The 20,231-nt window shown below is 36.8% G+C and overlaps 1 protein-coding gene across 1 annotated transcript; it reads right to left on the minus strand.

Annotated features, from left to right (window-relative positions):
* Window positions 1–7,989: 7,989 nt before the first annotated feature.
* Window positions 7,990–19,257, minus strand: LOC131781947 (uncharacterized). The gene is made up of 21 exons (XM_066166848.1): window positions 19,148–19,257; window positions 17,122–17,157; window positions 16,404–16,790; window positions 15,648–16,013; window positions 14,835–15,076; window positions 14,684–14,743; window positions 13,602–13,794; window positions 13,070–13,177; window positions 12,004–12,091; window positions 11,661–11,751; window positions 11,521–11,570; window positions 10,866–10,992; window positions 10,657–10,760; window positions 10,090–10,192; window positions 9,844–9,994; window positions 9,647–9,728; window positions 9,425–9,491; window positions 9,144–9,232; window positions 8,835–8,955; window positions 8,489–8,530; window positions 7,990–8,364 (listed from the first exon to the last, which is right to left on the minus strand). Exons 1-21 carry the CDS (start codon window positions 19,209–19,211, stop codon window positions 8,212–8,214), a joined length of 2,724 nt encoding a protein of 907 aa, XP_066022945.1. The 5' UTR covers window positions 19,212–19,257; the 3' UTR covers window positions 7,990–8,211.
* Window positions 19,258–20,231: the final 974 nt, after the last annotated feature.

The following is a 20,231-nucleotide window of genomic DNA, read 5'->3' on the forward strand; positions in this document are numbered from 1 at the left end:
TATCCTGGAGTTGATAAACCTATGAAGGAAATTGTATTTGAAAATGAATGAGAACCAAGGAAGCAACATTATATACTTTTGGCAGATTCAAGCGAGCTTTTCATAAAGGTGGAATGGTCAATGATAAGCAGGAAGACTTCCAACCCTAGTTGGGGTTTTTGAAAATTTTTAAGTTCAGTTTGGTTGAACGTAGATCTTATGTGTTTCCACGTTATGTGTTTCTAGGGAAAACGACACGCCATAATACAAAAATAACATCACCTTTTGTTGTCTGTTTCACTGCTGATGGCTCGATCTGTCAGAAGTAACTCATGCAGATCCTTGTACACAAACGCAACTACCAATGATCCTTTAAACCGCCAAGCATCAACAAAATAAGTTATCAAATAACAACAAGAACAAAAAAAAAAACATTGAAATGTTTATCAGGCTCTGAGGTATGAGACATTAGAGGGAAGGCGAATGATTAAAGAAGATAGACTATGTAAACTAAGGAAGCATATTTATATGAAGCTTTATTTCAATAAAGAAATTTCTATTGGAGAAACCAAGGTAATACTAAAAGTTGTAAAGTTACCACAATAGTTCATACGAACCATTTTCCTCAAAATTTGAGGAAGCGATATCGATTTTCACTTGCCATTGTTGTATCTCAAAGTGGAAGCCACTTGCATTATGGCGATAGGCTTTTTGAATGGCCAAAACTGTCGGGGAAAAAATGACAAATGGAAGCACTTACGGTAAAAATTTACAATAGCACATTTACACAAACATACGTTTTGCGGTATACACAAATACTTCATAATCTTATTGGATGGGTGTGTAATGTTTGTATCTTATTTGCCCTTCATCGACTATTCGACGATTTCAAGCATTTTACAAAGTCAAACTGATGAACAAGTGAGTAGTATTGGACGGCCTAAAATTATGAAAACTCAATTCGTTCCTCGAAGCGTTTCGCTAGAGAAATATAGAGTTCATTAGGGAGTTTTTACGAGCACGGTTAAAAGTCTTGCATTTGTATGCATCGCCGACGATAGGCCAATTTTGAGCTCAGTGTATGGTAAAAAGTAAGTGGAAAGTATTGTAAGATTTGAAAATTTCAGTTAGTAAAGTGTTACTCACCAAACTTTAAGATAAGTTTTGATGAACAGAGCGAGAATTCGGTTTCACAATTAAAAGAGTTCCGATCAGTCTCTTTTTGATCGTTCAAGAATACCTTTAATTTCCTTCTCCACGGCGAAAAATCAAAGTATCAAACAAATTAAAAGGCCAGATTAATCGATAACATCCAACAATAAAGTCTTTAATAAGTTGGGCTTATACCTGAGTTCTTACATCACCTAGCTATAAGAAGTTAGACAACTCTGTCGGTCAGTCAGCAAGTCAGTAAGTAACAGAGGAATAGACTATGAAACTAAACAGGATTGAATGCCGCAACCTCACCCATTTTTGGGAAAACGATCCTTTCTGAAGGCCTCATTCCACTCAGGTGTCGCTTGCTATAATTAAGAGCAAATTTCTCGACTGCCTCTGCCACCTTGAAGAGGGAGTTTTTCAGTGTCTTAACCACTTCTATGCCCGCCTTGTCTTTTGTGGCGTTCTTGATTTTTAAGGTGAAATCTTCAAACACAGTTACAGCCTCCTACAATTACATAAAATATTTCCAGGTTATTAAGCATCCGGTCTCATACATACAATTTATATTAATAACGTCTAGCAGGAGGCCCCAAATGGTGTCCAGGGTATTCATTGGCTAAAGAACTATTTTAGGAGCCTGGACTTTTTTTTGAGCTTGTCCATTTTCACCTCATATGGCTTAATGGTGGTTTATCATTAAAGGTCAGATGTTTACTTTTTATGGTATAAAAGCCTTTAAGTTACGAAAACTACATACCTGTATGGAAGTCCTTCTGGTGATATCTATTCCACCAAATTTTGAAAGATACTCCTTTGCCTGGAATAAAAATTAATGTCTGTCCATTTGTAAACAGTGAAGATCCTGAAAAGTGATATGCATAAGAACAGTAAATGACTATTTAGAAAACATACCAGCTGCTGAACTAGCAAAGGCGACAGGGATGGCGACGGCGATGGCGATGACGATGGCGACGGCGACGGCGACGGCGACGGCGACGGCGACGGCGACGGCGACGGCGACGGCGACGGCGACGGCGACGGCGACGGCGATGGCGACGGCGACGGGGATGGCGATGACGACGGTGACGGCGACGGCGACGGCGACGGCGACGGCGATGGCGTTGGCGATGTGCGATGGTTATAGCAAGAGCGATGGCGATTGCGTTGTGAAGGCGACGAAAGTGCTGTAGATATAGATGGATCTTTGAAAAAAATGTTGATTAAGACCACATCGTTAAAAAAATGCCCAAGTGTAACAATGTGACAGTTAAAATGCGGACGGAAAGCGGAGTAACGAAATGGCCGCTACGAATAATAAAAGCTCTTAAATGCACTCGATTTTCTATTGGTTATACAGAACACCCTTATCGTTTCCTTTGTATTAGTTTCGTCTTTCGCACATGTCTTGTATGATCGATACTCAGATAAGGCCTAGGATGTTTTTCGAAAACTAGACGCCAAAAATATTAGCATATAAATAACACATCCCTTAATCACTAGTTAACATACAATACGAGTACACATTTTGCCCACTTTCTGTCGTTTCAACTCGCCCCTACGAGGCCTTGGAAACACTACGCAAATCGCAAAATATCCGCGCGTATTAATTGTTAAACCACCAAATGTGACGTACTCGTTTCTTTTTTTCCGATGAATTTACTGCCCTTTCTTTGATTTTTGAGCTCAACCGTGGTTGTCTCACTGGAAGAAGGTTTGAGTCAGCACAAGCTCTTATTTTAATAATTTGATGGATTTTCTAGAGAAAACGACAGGAGACTCCCTGTCCAGGCCTTGAAATTTGTCAATTTAGAGAGTATGTTTTCCGAGAAATCCGCATACAATCCAGCGGCTATTTGATCTTCTGACGTGACGACCACTAGTAATTTTTTCTCGTGAATTAAAGTTTACATTTTAAGAAAAGCGGTTGATGCTTTCTCTCAAGAAAAAAGAAACGCATAACGCAAAGCGAAACTTGAATCGTTTAGCCACTAAACTCTAACCCACAAAATGATTTTTTTCAACATTAATAATGTATGTTCATCGATGCTAACGCGCTTACGTATTTCATTTTGAAGCGCGATTTAGTTAATCAATTTTATTTTTCGTCGGATTTGAATAATTTAGAGAGGGAGTTTTTTACACCTTTGCCCATCAGTCAACTGAGGTGAATTTCCTTCACGTTTGGGAAACATTAGAAACATTGGGGAGAACACATGCAGTTAACAATTACACTTGGACAAAGCCGTCTACTCTGTGGCATGGTGACACTTTCCTTACACGTCTTTCTCTTTAAAGTGTAGTATACAGAAGTAATGTGTTCTTACCTTCGGGCATTTCACAAATATATGAAGTATCTTCTCCGGTAAGGGCTTGATTTGCAAAGTGGCCCTGTTGCTTCTTCGTGACTAACATGGCCTTATTTCTGGCCCCACTTGGTTGGTCTTCCCATTTACAAATAGTCAGTGGTCTTCCACTCACCCAGGTCCAAATCCCGTTCTCTCTTACCAAACCGATGTGCCATTTTTGTTCATTATTGTTTTCAATCTTATCAATAATAAGGTCGAATTCTTCTTCGGTTTCAATGGAAATTAAATCACCGCCGTCAGCCTTGCAAATGCTTCTGCTCTCGTTCCATGTTTTCCGGCCCGACGCACAAAACCTGTAGCGCAAACTATCAAAACAAGGACTCACGCCTCCTATAGATTAAAGGAGAAAACAAAAGAAGCATTGAAAACCGATCTCTTGAAAACATAAAATTGACGTAGTCACTGTACTTCATATGTACATGTATATATAGTAGAGTATAGAGACATTTTAGCTAATTTTATGTGCCTCGTATATCTGTTATGAACCTTTCTCTAGTTCAAAATAAGCTCGACATCTCGTCTTTAAATATAATTTAAACCTTTTGCAACGTAATCATCCTCATGAACCTCAGCTCAGCGGTGGCGGTTCTATAGTTTAATATGCAGCTTTGTTCCTTCTAATTCAACGACTTGTAAGTGTATCAGAATAACACCCTACCTTTTTTGGACCAAATCTTATTTTAAGTGACACATAAATAAAAGTAAAGAAAAAACCCAACCTTACCTCCTCTCACGGATTGCATCATTAAAGTCTGGATAGCTGAAGTACGAATGTGAAAAATCAATTCAGTTTCTTATTTCCACTGAAATACGCATTTCGCTGACGAATTAAATTTACTAAATAGAGTGACTGAAGAATTAAGTATGTTTTTCGTGGTCATCTAAGAAAATTCACAGAAAAGTACTATAACAAACTAATGAGAATTTATAGTCAAGAGTTTCTCTGCGCTTCTTCAGTGCTCTAGCCGCTTCCTAAGTGCTTTACAACAGAACAGAGCACATTCAAGGCTTCTCTAGTTGTTTTGTAATAAAGAATCCTTTTAATTCCACACGCGTTACTGTCAATTTTCCAAGCAGGCAATTTCCAAAGGGAAAAACGGTGTCATCAGCTTGCTCTATACTCTCTTAAAGCACGCTACAATACAATTAACGAAAAAAAGTACAAGTTGGCAAGTGGTGTGACAGCTTTAGCTCCGTGTTTTGTACTCTAATAAAGCTCTCTCTTTTAACCAAAGGGAGAGCAAGTTATATCAAAACTTTTATTAGAGGACTGCTTTATTAGCTGCGATGCGGTAGTGGTTCTATTTTTTGTATACAAATTGAAATAATGAGTTGTCAAGCTATTTTGAATTCATTATCTACTCCATAGGGCCGGAGGGACACTTCAATGATGACCCAATTTTAATTCAATGCATTCGGTGTCAAACAAAAGATATCACCGTAGCGTCTATCTGTTATAAGAGCCTCACAATTTTATGCCAAAATTTGACTGTTTGTGTAGGTGTGTGTCATTGGATCTGAATGAATATCAATTTTCTTTTAACTGTTGCAGTTACGTAATTTTTAACACATCTTAAATGCTTGTTACTTTCTCGTCCGTTTTTATTTTTTTAACTGTCATATTTATATACGCTAATTTTTGTGACTAAAAGGGACTTAGAAAAAAACCTTGGTGAGGTCGCGCGCTCGTTCTTTTTTATCTCTAATTTTTTGTTACAAATCTATATGAATCAAATATGAAAGATTGCAAATAACTTTAACTAATGAGTTTCTACTGATCATCGTCTATCGGTCTAATTGACTGGAAATGATATTTCAGCTTAAAAAAAGAATGGAAGCAGTCCACTAAGTAAATTTGCCTCAAAGTCAGAATAAAAACAGGAGTCAGATGTCTGAGGTACGTAGGTGAATAAAACATCTACCACCCAAATTTTTCCAAACTCTGGGTTAAACTGTTGTAAAACTTTGCATCTGTTCAACCTTATACGAATTCAAGTTGAACCACGTTATAAGGTTCGCCCGCTATAAGAAAAAATTACATGAAAGCGAACGGTTTCCAACGCCGTTTAGCGTAAAAGATAGGATAGCTACAAAAATATTGTGTCGCGTGATCCTAATTAAGGCGTTCAGATACACCGCCATGACGTCAAAAATTATAAATTACAGTGACTACTTTTTTCCAATTATTTTGCATCGTTCGGAAAGTTGATAAATACCAGAAAACTAATGCTAAAAGTCCGTTTATTTGGGAGATAATCTGGAAGCCTATAGCATATATCTGTAGAGCTTAGAACGTTTTGTTATTAGAATGCCTAATAAACACAACATGAAATAAATTTTTAACGGATTTGCTTGCGTGCCGCGGGAAGTTCTTAAGTCGATATGAATCTTTTGCAAATTATGGTCAAGCGCTTGGCTTTCATTGCTTATGATAAACTAAAAGAAATATTAAAGGTACTACTTACCAAACGCACAACTTATAAAAAGGGTTTTTGCCATTTTGTAGGATTCAGTTTCACTCTTCATCAAGCCCCAGATATATATAAGCTGCTACGAGCAGCTGTAGGCAGACGAAAGTTATCGTATTTGGGAGCAGTAAATGAAAGGAAATTTCTTCAAGTATTTAAAACTCTTTTGTAGGATCTAGAATAAATGCAAATGATAACACTCGGTCGACAGTTCATGACATGAGTCATCATTTTTTAAAATGCTTTTTAATAGATAGACCAATAGACTGAAAGCAACTTGCACCAGCTGTAGCGCATTGGTTTTCTTCATAAGAACGAAAATTTCACAGGACAAAAACATTTTTGTTATTTTCAAATTTTATGAAAATGTAGTTAACAAATAATTATTTATGACCAATAATGTTGCTGTTATTCCCGGCGGCCTGCCGTCAGTTTTGCAGCCCCTAGACAAGTGCATAAACAAGCCTTTTAAAGCCAAACCCCGAATGCTGTATGAAACATGGGTAGTAAAAGGCCCGTTCACGTATACCCCATCTGGAAAGAAGAGAGCACCGAGCTAAGAAATGGTGTTGACCTGGATTAATGGCGCCTGATAAGTCGTTCAAATCCTGTGGAATCGGAAATGCGCTGGACGGCTCAGACGACGATACAGTTTGGGATGAAGAGAATGAAGAGACGGAAGATGCAGAGGAGATTATTGACAATGAATTCGAGACCGATAGTGAAGGCGAAGAAGGAGAATAAAACGTACCTGCAGTAGTATTGATAGAACGGTTCTTTTCAGAACCACCAACTCGAGTAAAGTCAACAACCAATATTCCCAGTCCTTTATCTATTTATCTTGTTTTATACCAGGTTAAAGTTAGAAAATAGGACGTTCTTGAATTTTGTTGCATGAAAATAATTGGCTATGAGACGCACCCCGAATCTGAGACAATTCAAAGGTGATAAGGCAAAATTTCTTTGAAAAAATGCTGCGCCTTATAACCGGAAAAATACGGTACCTAGCATATCTATAACTGCACTTTGTTCCTTTAAATTGTCTACTGTGTGCAATTTTTTCGTCGATCGCTGTGAAATGAAGTTTCATAGCTCTAATTTTAAATATCAGAATTCATCGATACATTTACGATTCGAAATAGAAATACTTATCTAAGGAATGCGGAGAATAAAGATTGAAAACTTCAAGTTATCCTTAATCCTTTAACTCCCATGAGTGACCAAGACAGAATTTCTCCTTACAGTATCAATACAATATCAATCAAACAGGTTATGAAAAGGTTATGACAGGAAAAATTTAAGTTTGAGGATTTTCTGGTTGATCCAGTACCAATTTCTCAGAAGTAGCACCTGAGAATTGTATGAAAGACAGTGAGGAGAATTAAAAATAAGATCTTGGGCATTAAAGGGTTAAGATACGTAATCTCCGAGAATTTCTTTCTTTTTTAACGTAGTTATTTATTCATTAACTCAGCATCATCTATCTATTCATCTGTTTATTCATAAGTAATAACATAAGATGTTGGACGAGGCTGCTAATATTACAGTAACAAGATACTGTTTGACAAGTATCTTCTACGATATGAAACGTGAAAGCATCATGTAGCAAGCATTAAAATGTAGCGCACGAGCATTGAAAGGAGGCAGTTAAATGTGTCTTGGAACTAAACAGTGTTAATTAAAGAAGAATTTGTGATAATTTCATGCCATGAGTTTATTGAACTTCTAAAGTAGATTTAATCTTTAATGAAAGTCACTTAATAACAGACAAGCCAGACCAACCTGTAGTTACGATAATTTGATCCTTAATGAGGACAACTTAGCATGTAGCTAACAAAAATTCTTAAGCAAGTACATGTATGCGATGTTCAGGAAAAGTCATTAAGATAAAAGATAGCACTTGCAACTTGTTAATTGCTAAACCAACAAACAAGAGAACGATCTCACTTAATAATAATAAAACAATAGTAATAATAATAATAATAATAATAATAATAACAACAATTTATTGACGGTATTTCTACTCGGTAGCTCTACATCCGTCCTACTAGCTAAAAACTAACGACTTACATAATGCATAATGCACCTAATGTTAATTTACTTTTACTACATTACATTTTAACAGCAGATTGAAATTCAGATCGATCGCCATCGACTAATCGCTATTTACTACACAATCGTTCAATGCAATAGAATGTTATTGGCGGACAGTTAAATCCATTGACCTAAGTAGAGTGCTAATTCGATTTAACGTCACTGCGAGGCTGCAATTCAACTGCCCGGGCATCGCCGACGTCACTTGAATTGACCTGTGGGCTCTTCCTTGTGGAGTCCTCCTTATTTGAAGTGGTAAAAACCACGTTCATCTTTCTTTTCAATCGCTCTCTGATCTGTAGATAGACAAGCAACAAATGATACATTTCTTTCAAATTTCATTCAAATAGTTATTCATGCTTAAACATTTGTGCTATAATGTGCACTTTCCTTATTCTTGACTTAGTTTCCTTTTCTTACCTGACTGTTTCGTAAGCCGTGTAGAACAAAAATCAGGAAACCCTGTTGCAGAGACATAATTTCAAAATCATTTTTTTTACAATATTGCGCTTAGGTAGGAAGCGGCGGAGCGTGCGTTGTTTGGGTATCTCAGTGCACAATGCATATAATAATCGTCTTCAAGAATCAATATCTAATAGGTCTAACAAGACTGCTACGAATATATTTCGGGTCAAGTGGATAGTTAACAGGTTTTTAATTTTTTTTATATCATCTAATCATTGTAAAGGGTTCTCTCTTCGCTTAGAGCTGTGTAAATTGAACAATCTAGATTGATTGGGTTTAAGAGTTTCAATCGGACACTCACCTGAGTAGAGTTGAGTATTGTGAAAATGTAAGCAAAAGCCTTTTGTATAGGCGAAAGAAGACCAAACAGCCACGTGACACCCAGTAAAGGAATCATCAGTGCCCAAGCTTTGATACCAATTCTAAGATCGACAACAAAATTGAAGGTGCATGCATAAGGATTGATAATTTTTTTCGCAGTCTCATTAACAGGTATCGTAATAGCAAACTGGTCAAGGGATGAGGGGGCCGGGCGAACGTTGCCGTACGTACAGCTTGTTAAGGAAATTTGTTTTCATCATTTTGAATAATTTTGTGTTGTGAATCCTACCGTATTTGCTGAATATGGTCGTCTTCACCTGTTGGCTGCACCAAATTGGTCATCTCCTTTATGACTCGTACGAGTATCAAGATGTTGACCTATTAAAAATTCCATTAAAATCACTGAATTAAGTTTCTATACTTGGTAGTCGAGAAGCCAAGAGAATCTTAGTATAGAAGTTATTTGTTTAGTTTAGGTCGAACAAAGAAACATAGTGAGTCCTATAGAAAAATAGTGAGTAACTAGTTCGGTAAACCAAGCACCGTGAAATAAATTAATCATAAACTCACAACTTCGATGAACGTTACAAAGGAGATGAATATCCAGATCAGATTGTTGGTCGAAGACAGCCAACAACTAATAAAATTGAAAGACAAGAATGAAAGTCATCAGAATGAATTTAAAAAAAAGACCCAAGGAAAAACGGAACAAGAAAAATAAAACGAACTTAACTTGATAGTGCGCGAGAGAGAGAAGAAAGGTAAAAAGTAACCTATTGATGTGTTCCTTACTATTTATCATTGACATAGCTTTTTATTCCTTCTTGCGCAGCAGCAATGCCGAGTGAAATGGCCATCATGATCATAGGGAAACCTACCCATAAATACAAAAAAATTAATTCAAAGCACTTGACTTGATGACAACACCAAATATGAGAGCACGGTACTACCTTCAATACATGTCGTAGTAAAATAAGTCATGGAAATACCCCATGAGATGACGTGATACATGTGCATCTTGGTGTTGATGTTGTAAACTTTCACAACAAACAGGTAGAGGTAGATTCCCTCGACCAGCATCCAGCAAAAGGCAGCCATCAGGAAATACTGCATCAGAGCTGCTACTGCGATACAAGCAGCCTGCAAAAGGAAATATGTATTTTTTTGTTGTTTTTTTTTTTGCTTTGGCAGAAAGATTTGATTAATTAAATGAAAAGATCGGAGAAGCCTCTCACCGTGTGTTCTGTGGCGTTTACTCCTGCGAGAAAAATTAGCTGTCCAACTCCGAGGGACACAGAAAGACTCAGTCGAATTTGAGACAGAGGTTGACGGACATCTCTGGTGAAATGAAAGATGACGAAAAAGGAAGGAAAAACAAAAACCAAACATGAGTAAAAAAAACATACATAATCAAACCAAAATTAATTCAAATGAAAAGTTAAGCAAAAAAAGAAAAACAAACAAAAAAAACAAACACCAAAAAAAAAGGTCAATCAAAAGCTTCAGATTCAAAAGGCAAATAAAAAGCCAAGTTAGTATAGAATAAGAAAACATTAAGGACTGAGGAAAGAGACCATGCATTGTTAATGCTCTTCTAATTGAACATGAAATGTAAAGTAAATTGGTTATTTAATCGACTTACTTTACCTTAGTTTCGGAGAAATTAAAAAGAACATTTTGGATAACATAAACTTACGTTTATCCCATAGTTTTTTTTCCTTTGTTGAGAAATTACAATCGATAGCAATTAGAAGAAGACATGAGAATGTGTACTTCATCGATTATTTAGTCACCATACTTACGTAAAGAAAAAGTACAAGGCTGATGTTACAAGGATCCCAATGATCGACAAGCTTAATCCTACGTAGGTAATTATCTTCAACACAGTCTCGTCCTGTTTGGAAAGCTACGCCACATAGCGTGAAAAAAGAGAATAGAGAAACGTGAATTAGTTCAATTAATTTACATGTCTTACCAGTGCTGGAAGAAGAACATACATATAATAGGTTACCTTTATGCCATCGTTGTAATCAAATAATACAGCAAAATGAGTCAAATGATTGCAGCTACAAACTGTTTCTTCTGAATTGCTTCTCGACGTAACTACGTGGCATCCTTCATCTGAAAATCCGTCGGAGCTGCAAAGGAAGAATAACTTCAGCAGACAAGACGTAGTGTAGGAAATAGCCTTCCATAGTACCAAAAGAGCGAATTTCATCAAACCCTCTTGATTTCATAACATCGACTACATTATTGGCAGTTCCTTATTAGTTTTAATAAGTCAAGGCGGAAGTTATTTACAATACTTCCTTGCTAGGCATAGATTCAAACTTTGATTGGGTGTATTCCAGATTTTTAGACAAAAGTTGTTGTAGATAGAAGGATTATAGCTTGGAAAAAATAATTTTAATAGAGAAAATCATCTTATCACGACAAATTATGCGGGAAAATTAATGTTAAATAAAGGGAAAAATAATGAAACAAAAATTCTACGTAAAAGTGTCTTCCGCGACAATCGGAAAATAAGGGGACATTCGCAAATACAGCCAACATGCAACTGGACAACGAAATTCACGGAAAATATTGGCGGGAACATAGAGGCAAACGGACGACCAAACGAACAAGAAAATTCTGAGAAAAGTAAATGATGTATTGCAATTTTTTACCTTTCGCTGAAGCTTCTCCAAAACATGCAATTCTTCACCCTTTCTTCTATCTGAAAATAAAATCATGGCGGTGAGATGAAATAAAAACAGCGCATTCCAAATAATCTTTCTTTACTTTCATGTTACTTAATCTTGCTTACCTTTATGTTTTTGAACTTCAAGACGACATTTTCTAGCAATTTTTTTGGTTTAGGTTCCATTGCTGCCATTATTATTCTGCTACCCAAATATCTGTGTACAAAATGATTTGAAAATGAACCAGAATGGGACACAAATATGGTGGTTTTACGAAACTATTTGCATATCTTAGCCGATATTCTCTACGTAGGGAAGATAACGCCTGTCGACGCTATCCAGCAGATAAGTGTTAACAAAATGTTTTGCTCTATCTGCCGGATAGCGAATTATTCAGTGGATAACGTTAATCACCCTTCGAACAACCAGGGCCAGGTGTTTTGAGCACAAAGAAGACAATATTGTTACCTTGTGCTTCCTGTTCCATTCCTGTTGGGTTGACTTTTTGGCAGTATGTCTTGCAGATTCTTATATACACACCCGACGACCACTGATCCTAGAAAAGGTAAATCTATGTATTTCCTTCAGGCTATAAAACAAATAAACCCGATAAATGCAGGTTTTGGAAGCAAAGCCTGAAAAACTTGTGAACTGTCCTCCGTGAGAAATTACGTCAACGCTGTTTAATTGTAATCTGGTGTCGATACCTGTAACAATATTTCCAGACGATGAAACCTCTGCCTAACTGAAAAACTCTACATTATTAAAGCCAACAAAGCAAGCAACCTTAACAAAACAGCTGAATTAATTTCTAAATGCTGCCATGAGAACAAATACTCCCTAGTGAACATCGACATCAGATTACAACAGACTTACTAATTAAAAAATAACGTTATTTAAAAGTTCCTTCTGTTAGTGTCATATGCAACACAAACTTTCTTTTCGGAACAGAAACTATTCAAACAGCACGGAACTATCAAAGCAGATCTGGACACTCAAAGACAACAACACCAATTTTGCAATTAACTGGAGTATTTTAGCGACCGCCCCGGCCTACAGCAACAAAAGCAAGCGCCACTTGTGCCTCACAGAAAAACTTGACTTAGTTAGAGCTAAGAAGCCGTTTTTATTAAACAAAAAAACAGATCTCATTTCTAAATGCCGCCACGAGAATAAGTTTTACTTAGCAAATTTCACAAGCCACCAGCAATAGCTCTATAGAATCTTTTTTTCACACATAGATCAGATCATCACACTAGTGAATTAATTAGCTACTTATCTAATTTGTATATAAGGATGCATTCATTCATTGAATAAAGTTCTGTCTGACGAACGCTTAGGCTCGAAACCCAGAGTCACAGAGAATCGATGCGTCCTCTTTAATTCTTTAACTTATGTATACTTAGCTCTGCTACCACAGCATCGAACACTTTATGCAAAGGTAGACACTACCCTCATATTTATATATATTTATATATATATATTTTTTTTTTTTTTTTTTTTTTTCAGACTGAAGACAACAGGTAATACAAACCGTTATCTGCAAAATTTGAAGAGGCAATATTGATGTTCGTTTGCCATTCGTGATCGTCGAGGTAAAAGTCACTTGCATTTTGGCGGTAGGCCATTTGGACTTCCAGCACTGAAGGACAAAAAAATACACTTCCCGCATATGGATGAATACGATTAAAAATTGAAGAATTAAGAGACAGACTAGATCCAACATGAGCGTTTGTAAATTACTCAGGACCCACTCAGCTGTTCTGATGCCAATTGGCGCTCACCTAAAGTTAAATTCTGATCCGGGTTTCTTTATTCCTTCGTTCAAAAGCCATTTTGAGATAATTTTCTTCACTCTTTTTGAAGAGTCAAACAATCATCAAGATTATAGTCAATCAGACTTCACATGAATCCTCGACTATCTAAACTTAGCTCAGAACAACCCAGCCCAGTTGTAAAAGTCATTATCCTATTTAGGAGATAAAGTGTCAGTCACTCAGACCGTGAATAAACATCGACGAAGAATTTTATTCACAAATCTGATAAGTGGTGGTGTTTTTACTCACCCATTTTGTGGCTTACAATCTTTATTGGAAGGTGATGCTTGCCATAATTAAGAGCAAATTTCTCGAAGGCGACAGCCACATTAAAGATGGATTCTCTTCCTTTTTGAAACTCGTCTATGGTAAACTGGCCTTCATGAAGTTTTGTCATATTTTCAAAGCTGACGATGAAGTTTTCAAACACGTTTACAGCCTCCTGAAATCACGTAAAACAATTTTATCCATGTGATTTTCAATAATATTATAGGGATCTATGTCAAACGTGTGGTTCTAATTACTTATAACGTTGTTTTGTTACAAGTAGATACCCTTTTGCCATGTATCTGTTTAATAACAGTTGAAATTCTTATAGATCATTAACGACGCCAAAATGTGGTAATAACAAAGAAACTGATCATTGATTTGGTCAATACTCCTGAAGTTTTCTGTTATCCATAACCAAACAGACGCGCGGCAACTTGGAATCTACTTTATTTGATAAGCAGTGCAAACATTAAAAAAGGAACGACGAAGATGAGAGTTTTGGTGTTAAAGAAGCGTAGAAAATGTGTCTAGTATTAATTCTGTTCCGGTCCTAGAACGATATAAGTATACAGAGTGTTGTTTAAAAGCTGTGTTTTCCTTGGCTCAGGTAGCCCCATCAAATTTCTTTCCCGCCCTCTGTCACTGTCTCTCTTTACATATAAAAGTACATATATGTAAATATGTACTCGTTCTCAAAGCGTCGCTATTTGAATATATATATATATATATATATATATATATATATATATATATATATGATACATACACCTTTCCTTCTTCCATTAGCTTCCGATAGAATAAATTAAAGGAAAAGTTCTTCAGAAGGAAAATACAATAGCTGCTGTCAGTCTCAGTTACTCCATGTAACTCATGAGTTACAGGGAATCATGCATGTTTCATTTTAGTCATTTTGAACTTTATTTCGCTCTACACTCACGTGTATTGAGCACTTTCCAACAGCATTTGCTACAATTTCCCACAATTATATATACACATATATTTACATATTTGTTGGATATATTCTGTACGATAATATACTAGTTATTGGTAGAGTTAGATACCTGCAAAGAGGTCTTTTTGTTGCTATCAAGTCCGCGAAGTTTGGAAACATATTCATTTGCCTAAGATAGTGAAAGTGTCAGTTATTGGTATGAACTAATTACATTCTGAAACTTAACATGTACAAGGATGGTAAATAATCACAAAACTCACCAGCTTCTGAACTGAATTTGAAGGCGACGGCGATGAAGATGATATTATCAAAGATGGCGATGGCCACAGCAAAGACGAAAACGGAGACAGCGATGGTGAGGGCGAGGGCAATCGAAACAGAGACAGCGATGGTGATGCCAACAGTGAGGGAGACGTTGCTAAAGAGATCGATAGCGATAACAACGCTACTGCCTTTGCCGATTCTGATGGCCATACCGTCACAGATGACAATGGTGGCCCTGCTAATTTCGATGAGTTTTCAGGGAAAAAAATAAAAGTAAGGATATACCTAAGCTGATTTCTGTATTCTTTCTCGTACACAGTGCTATTACTAAACGTAGTTCATCCTCAGTAGATCTAATGCCATTAAAATTTACACATTCCCTTTTGATGATATTCAGCATCACAAAATGTCGTTGGCGTTGCGAAATATGGCGTGTTTCTAGAAGAAATCTCTCTAGTCTCGTTTATAGGCAAACCATGCTGGACGAACTGATTAGTCCACCATAATTGCATCGATCTCAATTCTTTTAATTTCCGGCTCTGAAACCTTAAGTCTGACTATTTTGTGTTGTTCGATATCAAAGTGGCTGGAATGGGTAGATGGAGTATTATGGTCTCCATTTTCGACTGCATGTCATCTATAATGAATAGTTCACACACGTTTGCGAAGTGGAAAGGAAACGTGACGCGCAAAGCCGAGATCAATATATTCATGACAGTGTGGTCCATGGTGATATTTCTGTCTCACTAAGGGCTTAGACACGCGCTTCTCTATTTACTGTGCGCTAAGCAGGCGCAAATTTGTCTTACCTTTGGGCATCTCACAAATGAAAGCTTTGGGATCTGTCCCCGCTGGATCAGTAGATATGCCCTGTTCACTCGAATCAGACTCCCTGATTATAAATGCCACTTTATTGTTATTGCTTGGCTGGTTTGCTCTCCATTTACTGATGGTCAGTGGCCTTTCACTCACCCAAGTCCAATTTCTTTCCTTTTTTTCCAACCCGATGTACCACTCCGCAGTATAGCGATTTCGAATCTCGCCATCAATAAAGAACCATTCCTCTTCGGTTTCAATGGAAACTAGGTCAACTCCACAGTCTCGACAATAATCTCTGTTAAACATCCATGTAAATCCAGAGGCCATAAACACGTAGCAGGAGTCTTTAAAACAATCTTCAAAATAAGAAAATGAGTCTTCAAAATAATATCCATTTGGAGATTTATCGAAGGTAGACAATATTTCTTTAAAACGTGGGTCTCCTTCCATTTACTCACGAGGGTAAAGCTTAAATACGTTCATTATCACGATGTTCTATGACACTGTTGCAGCAATATTTCATTCATTATTGTGAGAAGCTCGAAAATTTTAGCGATGATCGACACGAATTATCAGGCGTAGGTAGATCAAGAGTAATGGCCATTTTAAAACTAAAATGAAAAAATTGGTTTGAAGCTTCCTCACAGTAAGGGAAATAAAGGTGCAAGGTTGTATCATTTTATCAAGGTCTGGTGCTTAGGGGCCTTGAGCACACCCCTAGTTTACTCAATTGTGTTGCGTCTTACCTTTGGTAATTTCACAAATTGAGGCATAAGGCTGATCCCCGTGGGTCACTTGAAATAGGCCCACTTTACTATCATTGAAAGACGTCTTGACTATTATTGCCACATCTCCGTCGTCACTTGGCTGGTTTTTATCCCATTTGTAAATGGTCAGTGGTTTTCCACTCACCCAAGTCCAGTTGCCGGCTTCTTTTTTCAAACCAATCATCCACTTATTATATTTCGATTTGGGTTTTTGAATCAAGTCATTTAAAAAGTTCCATTCTTTTACGGTTTCAATGGAAACTAAGTCAGCCCCCTGCTTTTGACATAATATTCTGTTATCGTTCCAATTCGGTCCTTGGTTTTGCAACATGTAACAGGAATCTTCAAAACATGAAATTTGGCATTCTGGGAAAAAAATAAAAAAATTATAAAATGGGAATAACTAAACACAAAAAAAACATGGATAGCTTGTTGGCAAAGACCATCCACAGCTTTCATAATGCTATTGTTATTTGTTTTAATTCGTAAATGGTAGTTCTGGGATCAGAGTGAGAGCAAATTAACAATATTTATTCTGAGGCCTGAGGCATACTGTGGTTTGTAAGTGCACTTCGAAAATGATTAGCTAAGTAATCATTTTGATCCTGATAAATCTCTCAGAGTTTTACGATGGTTACCTTGAAATCTCGGGAAAGTAAATACATGCTTGTTAAAGTCTTAAATTAGCACTTCTCACCTGATCCATATAACTGCTTTGTCAAAGTCAGCATTACTGTAGAGGGAAATTAAAAAATTTTGTTTTTACATGTGTTGGCGCTGAAAAGTGACTTGTCTGACCGGTTTGCGTGGCAATAGATGAATTCACAGGTGGTGTACCGAAATGATTCGGTATGTTTTTCATTACAAATAGGGAATTTTAAAATAAGATATTACTACCTAAAAGACATCTAAAAAAAAAAATTAAAGAGTTGTATTGACAAATGTCTTTGGCTACTCAAAAATTAGGAGGCAAAGTTTATTAAGCGCTGCTCACGGTTATAAATATCCCAAGAAAGGTTCACTCGCGTATGCAGACTTACTGTAGTCGCAGTAACTATGTAATCTCCAGATTTTATGATTAAAATTCTTTCAATTGCAAGGCGTCAACTCCCACCCCCCTTAAAAAAAACTTGAAATAGGAAAAGGATGAAATACTTAATTTGTGGGAAAATCTCTATACTTGATGCACCGTGATCTGTGTAATCTTAAATCACAAATCCACAAATCCAAAGGAACGCGCCCTAAGTTTTTAGAAGACACGACATATTTGTGAGAGTCACGCGCAGCCGACTTCTTCAATAGCACGTGTACCAACGAGGCGCCAAGATTCCGACAAGACAAGATTCCGTGGGTAAGAAATAAATTTTCGATAACTTATGGTATGCATGTGCTGCATCCCTAACTTTGTTTCCGATCGAGAAGCTACAACACCAGACCGTTATTGCGCAAAATTTCAACATTTTTTAATTCCAAATCTGCTACGCTTTAAAAGGTCCATTCATGTAGTTGTTTCTTTTCAGAAATGTGCGACATAGCGACCATCCCTCCGTGTTTAATGTAAGAGAGCAAATATTTTCCGGTCAAAATGCCTGCCACCGGACAGAAAATGATCAACGCTTTGAGTTTTTGGCCTTTGTACGCTACGGAAGAGTAGACTTCAATCTTTAAACAACGCTAACGAGCTTTATGCGGGATCTCCAAAACAAACGCAGTTTTTAAGTCACATTTGTGTTGCTGACTAAAATAATTTCGACGCGTCCTCTGTGCTAAGCGCTGAAGAGAATTCTCAGAAGGTTAGGATAATTCTCGAAAGTTATGCAATTCCTTGATAGCCTCTTGCAAAATACCTTTCTCCCAATCCAACTTTCTCTTGTGTTTGAACAAGTCTATGTCAACGCAAGAAAACCTCTCTATCTTTCAGACATTTCTGTTTAGTTTTCCAAAATTTATCGACACTATCCCGAGTGAATATGCCAAAATATGCCAAAACTTGATTTATGATATAAAAACATATATTTCGATGAATTTAATGCGATAAGAATAGCAATTTTCCTTTCCTTGCTAAAAGGTAGCGACAAGGTTTTCAAACATGGTTTGCTCTTCCGTTAGATAAACGATAGTAATTAATATTATGATGTCATAAAGACTAATTAATTGGCATTAAGCTTTAGGTATCAGATCACAAATAGATCACAGTGGTTGAGGTTAAGTTAAGCCTAGAAATCATCATTAAAATGGAGACAGAACTGGATAAAACCTCCATCACTAGGAAATATCGATTCGGCCCGGCTCGAACGGTGAGACATCTGTCAAACCTAATGTCAACTTCAATCAGCTCAAGTGCCCGTATTCGGCCAGTTAATTAAAAACCATCGATCATTCTGAGAGGCCACTTTACAGGTGAAAGACGAGAGCACTATCACAGCCAAGCGACTGCGTTCATATGATCCTAAACATCATTGCTAGAAATAAAACTGTTGTGCAAACCGTCATAACCCAACAACCATGGTTTAAAATGGTCGCTACATCTTTAAAAATATTAGATTTTGTCATTCTAGCTGATTGTTTTCAAATATTTAAGTCTGCATCGTACTGAAATAAAGAAACGCAAAATAAGTCTTACCAACGAGCCTGATTCTTTTTCCAAAAATATTTTCATGATTTTGTGAAACCACTTTTCTACAGCATTCTGATATAAGAGATATAATTTAGCTGGTACTTACTCAGCGTGCACCTTATAAAAAGCGCGTTGAACATATGTATTTTTCTGGCTTTGATTCCACCCATTTTCCAAATTCATCAATACAAACTATGGATATGTTGCTGTCAATTGTTTTCATGAGATTGATGTAAGTTTCTCTCGAAGGCTGCGCATGTGCAACATATCTTTCAAACTCTTTCGAACTCTCTTGCACTATGTAATTTTGCATATCATAGGCTTTGATCGCTTATTCTTTTTGTGTACCTTAGTAAACCAGCCAAGTAAACCGCGGAGTATTTGCTCCAGGTGCGGAGCATTATTTTATTGAAGAGAAATAAGAACTTCATGACAGCAAAACAATCTTTTCCGTTCTAGTTTTATGGAAGTGCATATCGTAAATGTTTTCATTTCTTTGGTTGTCGTCGGTTCATTTACCAAAGCGCATATGCAGTGTTTTTTAACGCGTTTTGAACTCTATGTTCGAGTTTCTTTTGATGCACGCACGGTGCTAAGTACGTCGTAACTCTCGATGGGACGCTGTCTTCTCGACGTGGCATAAGTCATAACTTGGTTCTTCTTAAATTGAACGACTAATTAAAATGAAGGCTCTAGGCAATAGATGATAAGTATTGTTTTGCTTCGTAAAAACAAGAATTAATAAACCGCATCAACAAAGCCAATATTAAAACGTTTCAATAAATGGTATTTTCTAATGTACTAGTAAAATAAAACTGCAATCATTAAAAACTGGTCAAGCAGTCTCCGACTCTAAACGATAGGCGGTTGTCCAAGTAATTACATATTTTGTCTGTTGCTAAAAATTGCGTGAGATTTTCTAGAATAATCTAATTTCTTGTTATACGTAATCAATTTTTTTGCATGTGTCTTCCGCTCATTAATATTCCCTTATGGTTTATTTCAACACGCTATTGTCATTTCTACTTTTGTCAAGTAATTCGGTGGTTTCTAGCTCGTTGAATTATTATTTTTGTTTTAGCAGGCATGAGATATCCAAGAATTTTTTCCAATCGCCGGGTCATTAATTTCTGAATCTGCCTAATCTAATACCTGTTAAATCAACAAATAAAAAAGGCTAGACTGTGCTC

Source organism: Pocillopora verrucosa, chromosome 5, assembly GCF_036669915.1.
Source record: "Pocillopora verrucosa isolate sample1 chromosome 5, ASM3666991v2, whole genome shotgun sequence".
Taxonomy (NCBI): Eukaryota; Metazoa; Cnidaria; class Anthozoa; order Scleractinia; family Pocilloporidae; genus Pocillopora; species Pocillopora verrucosa.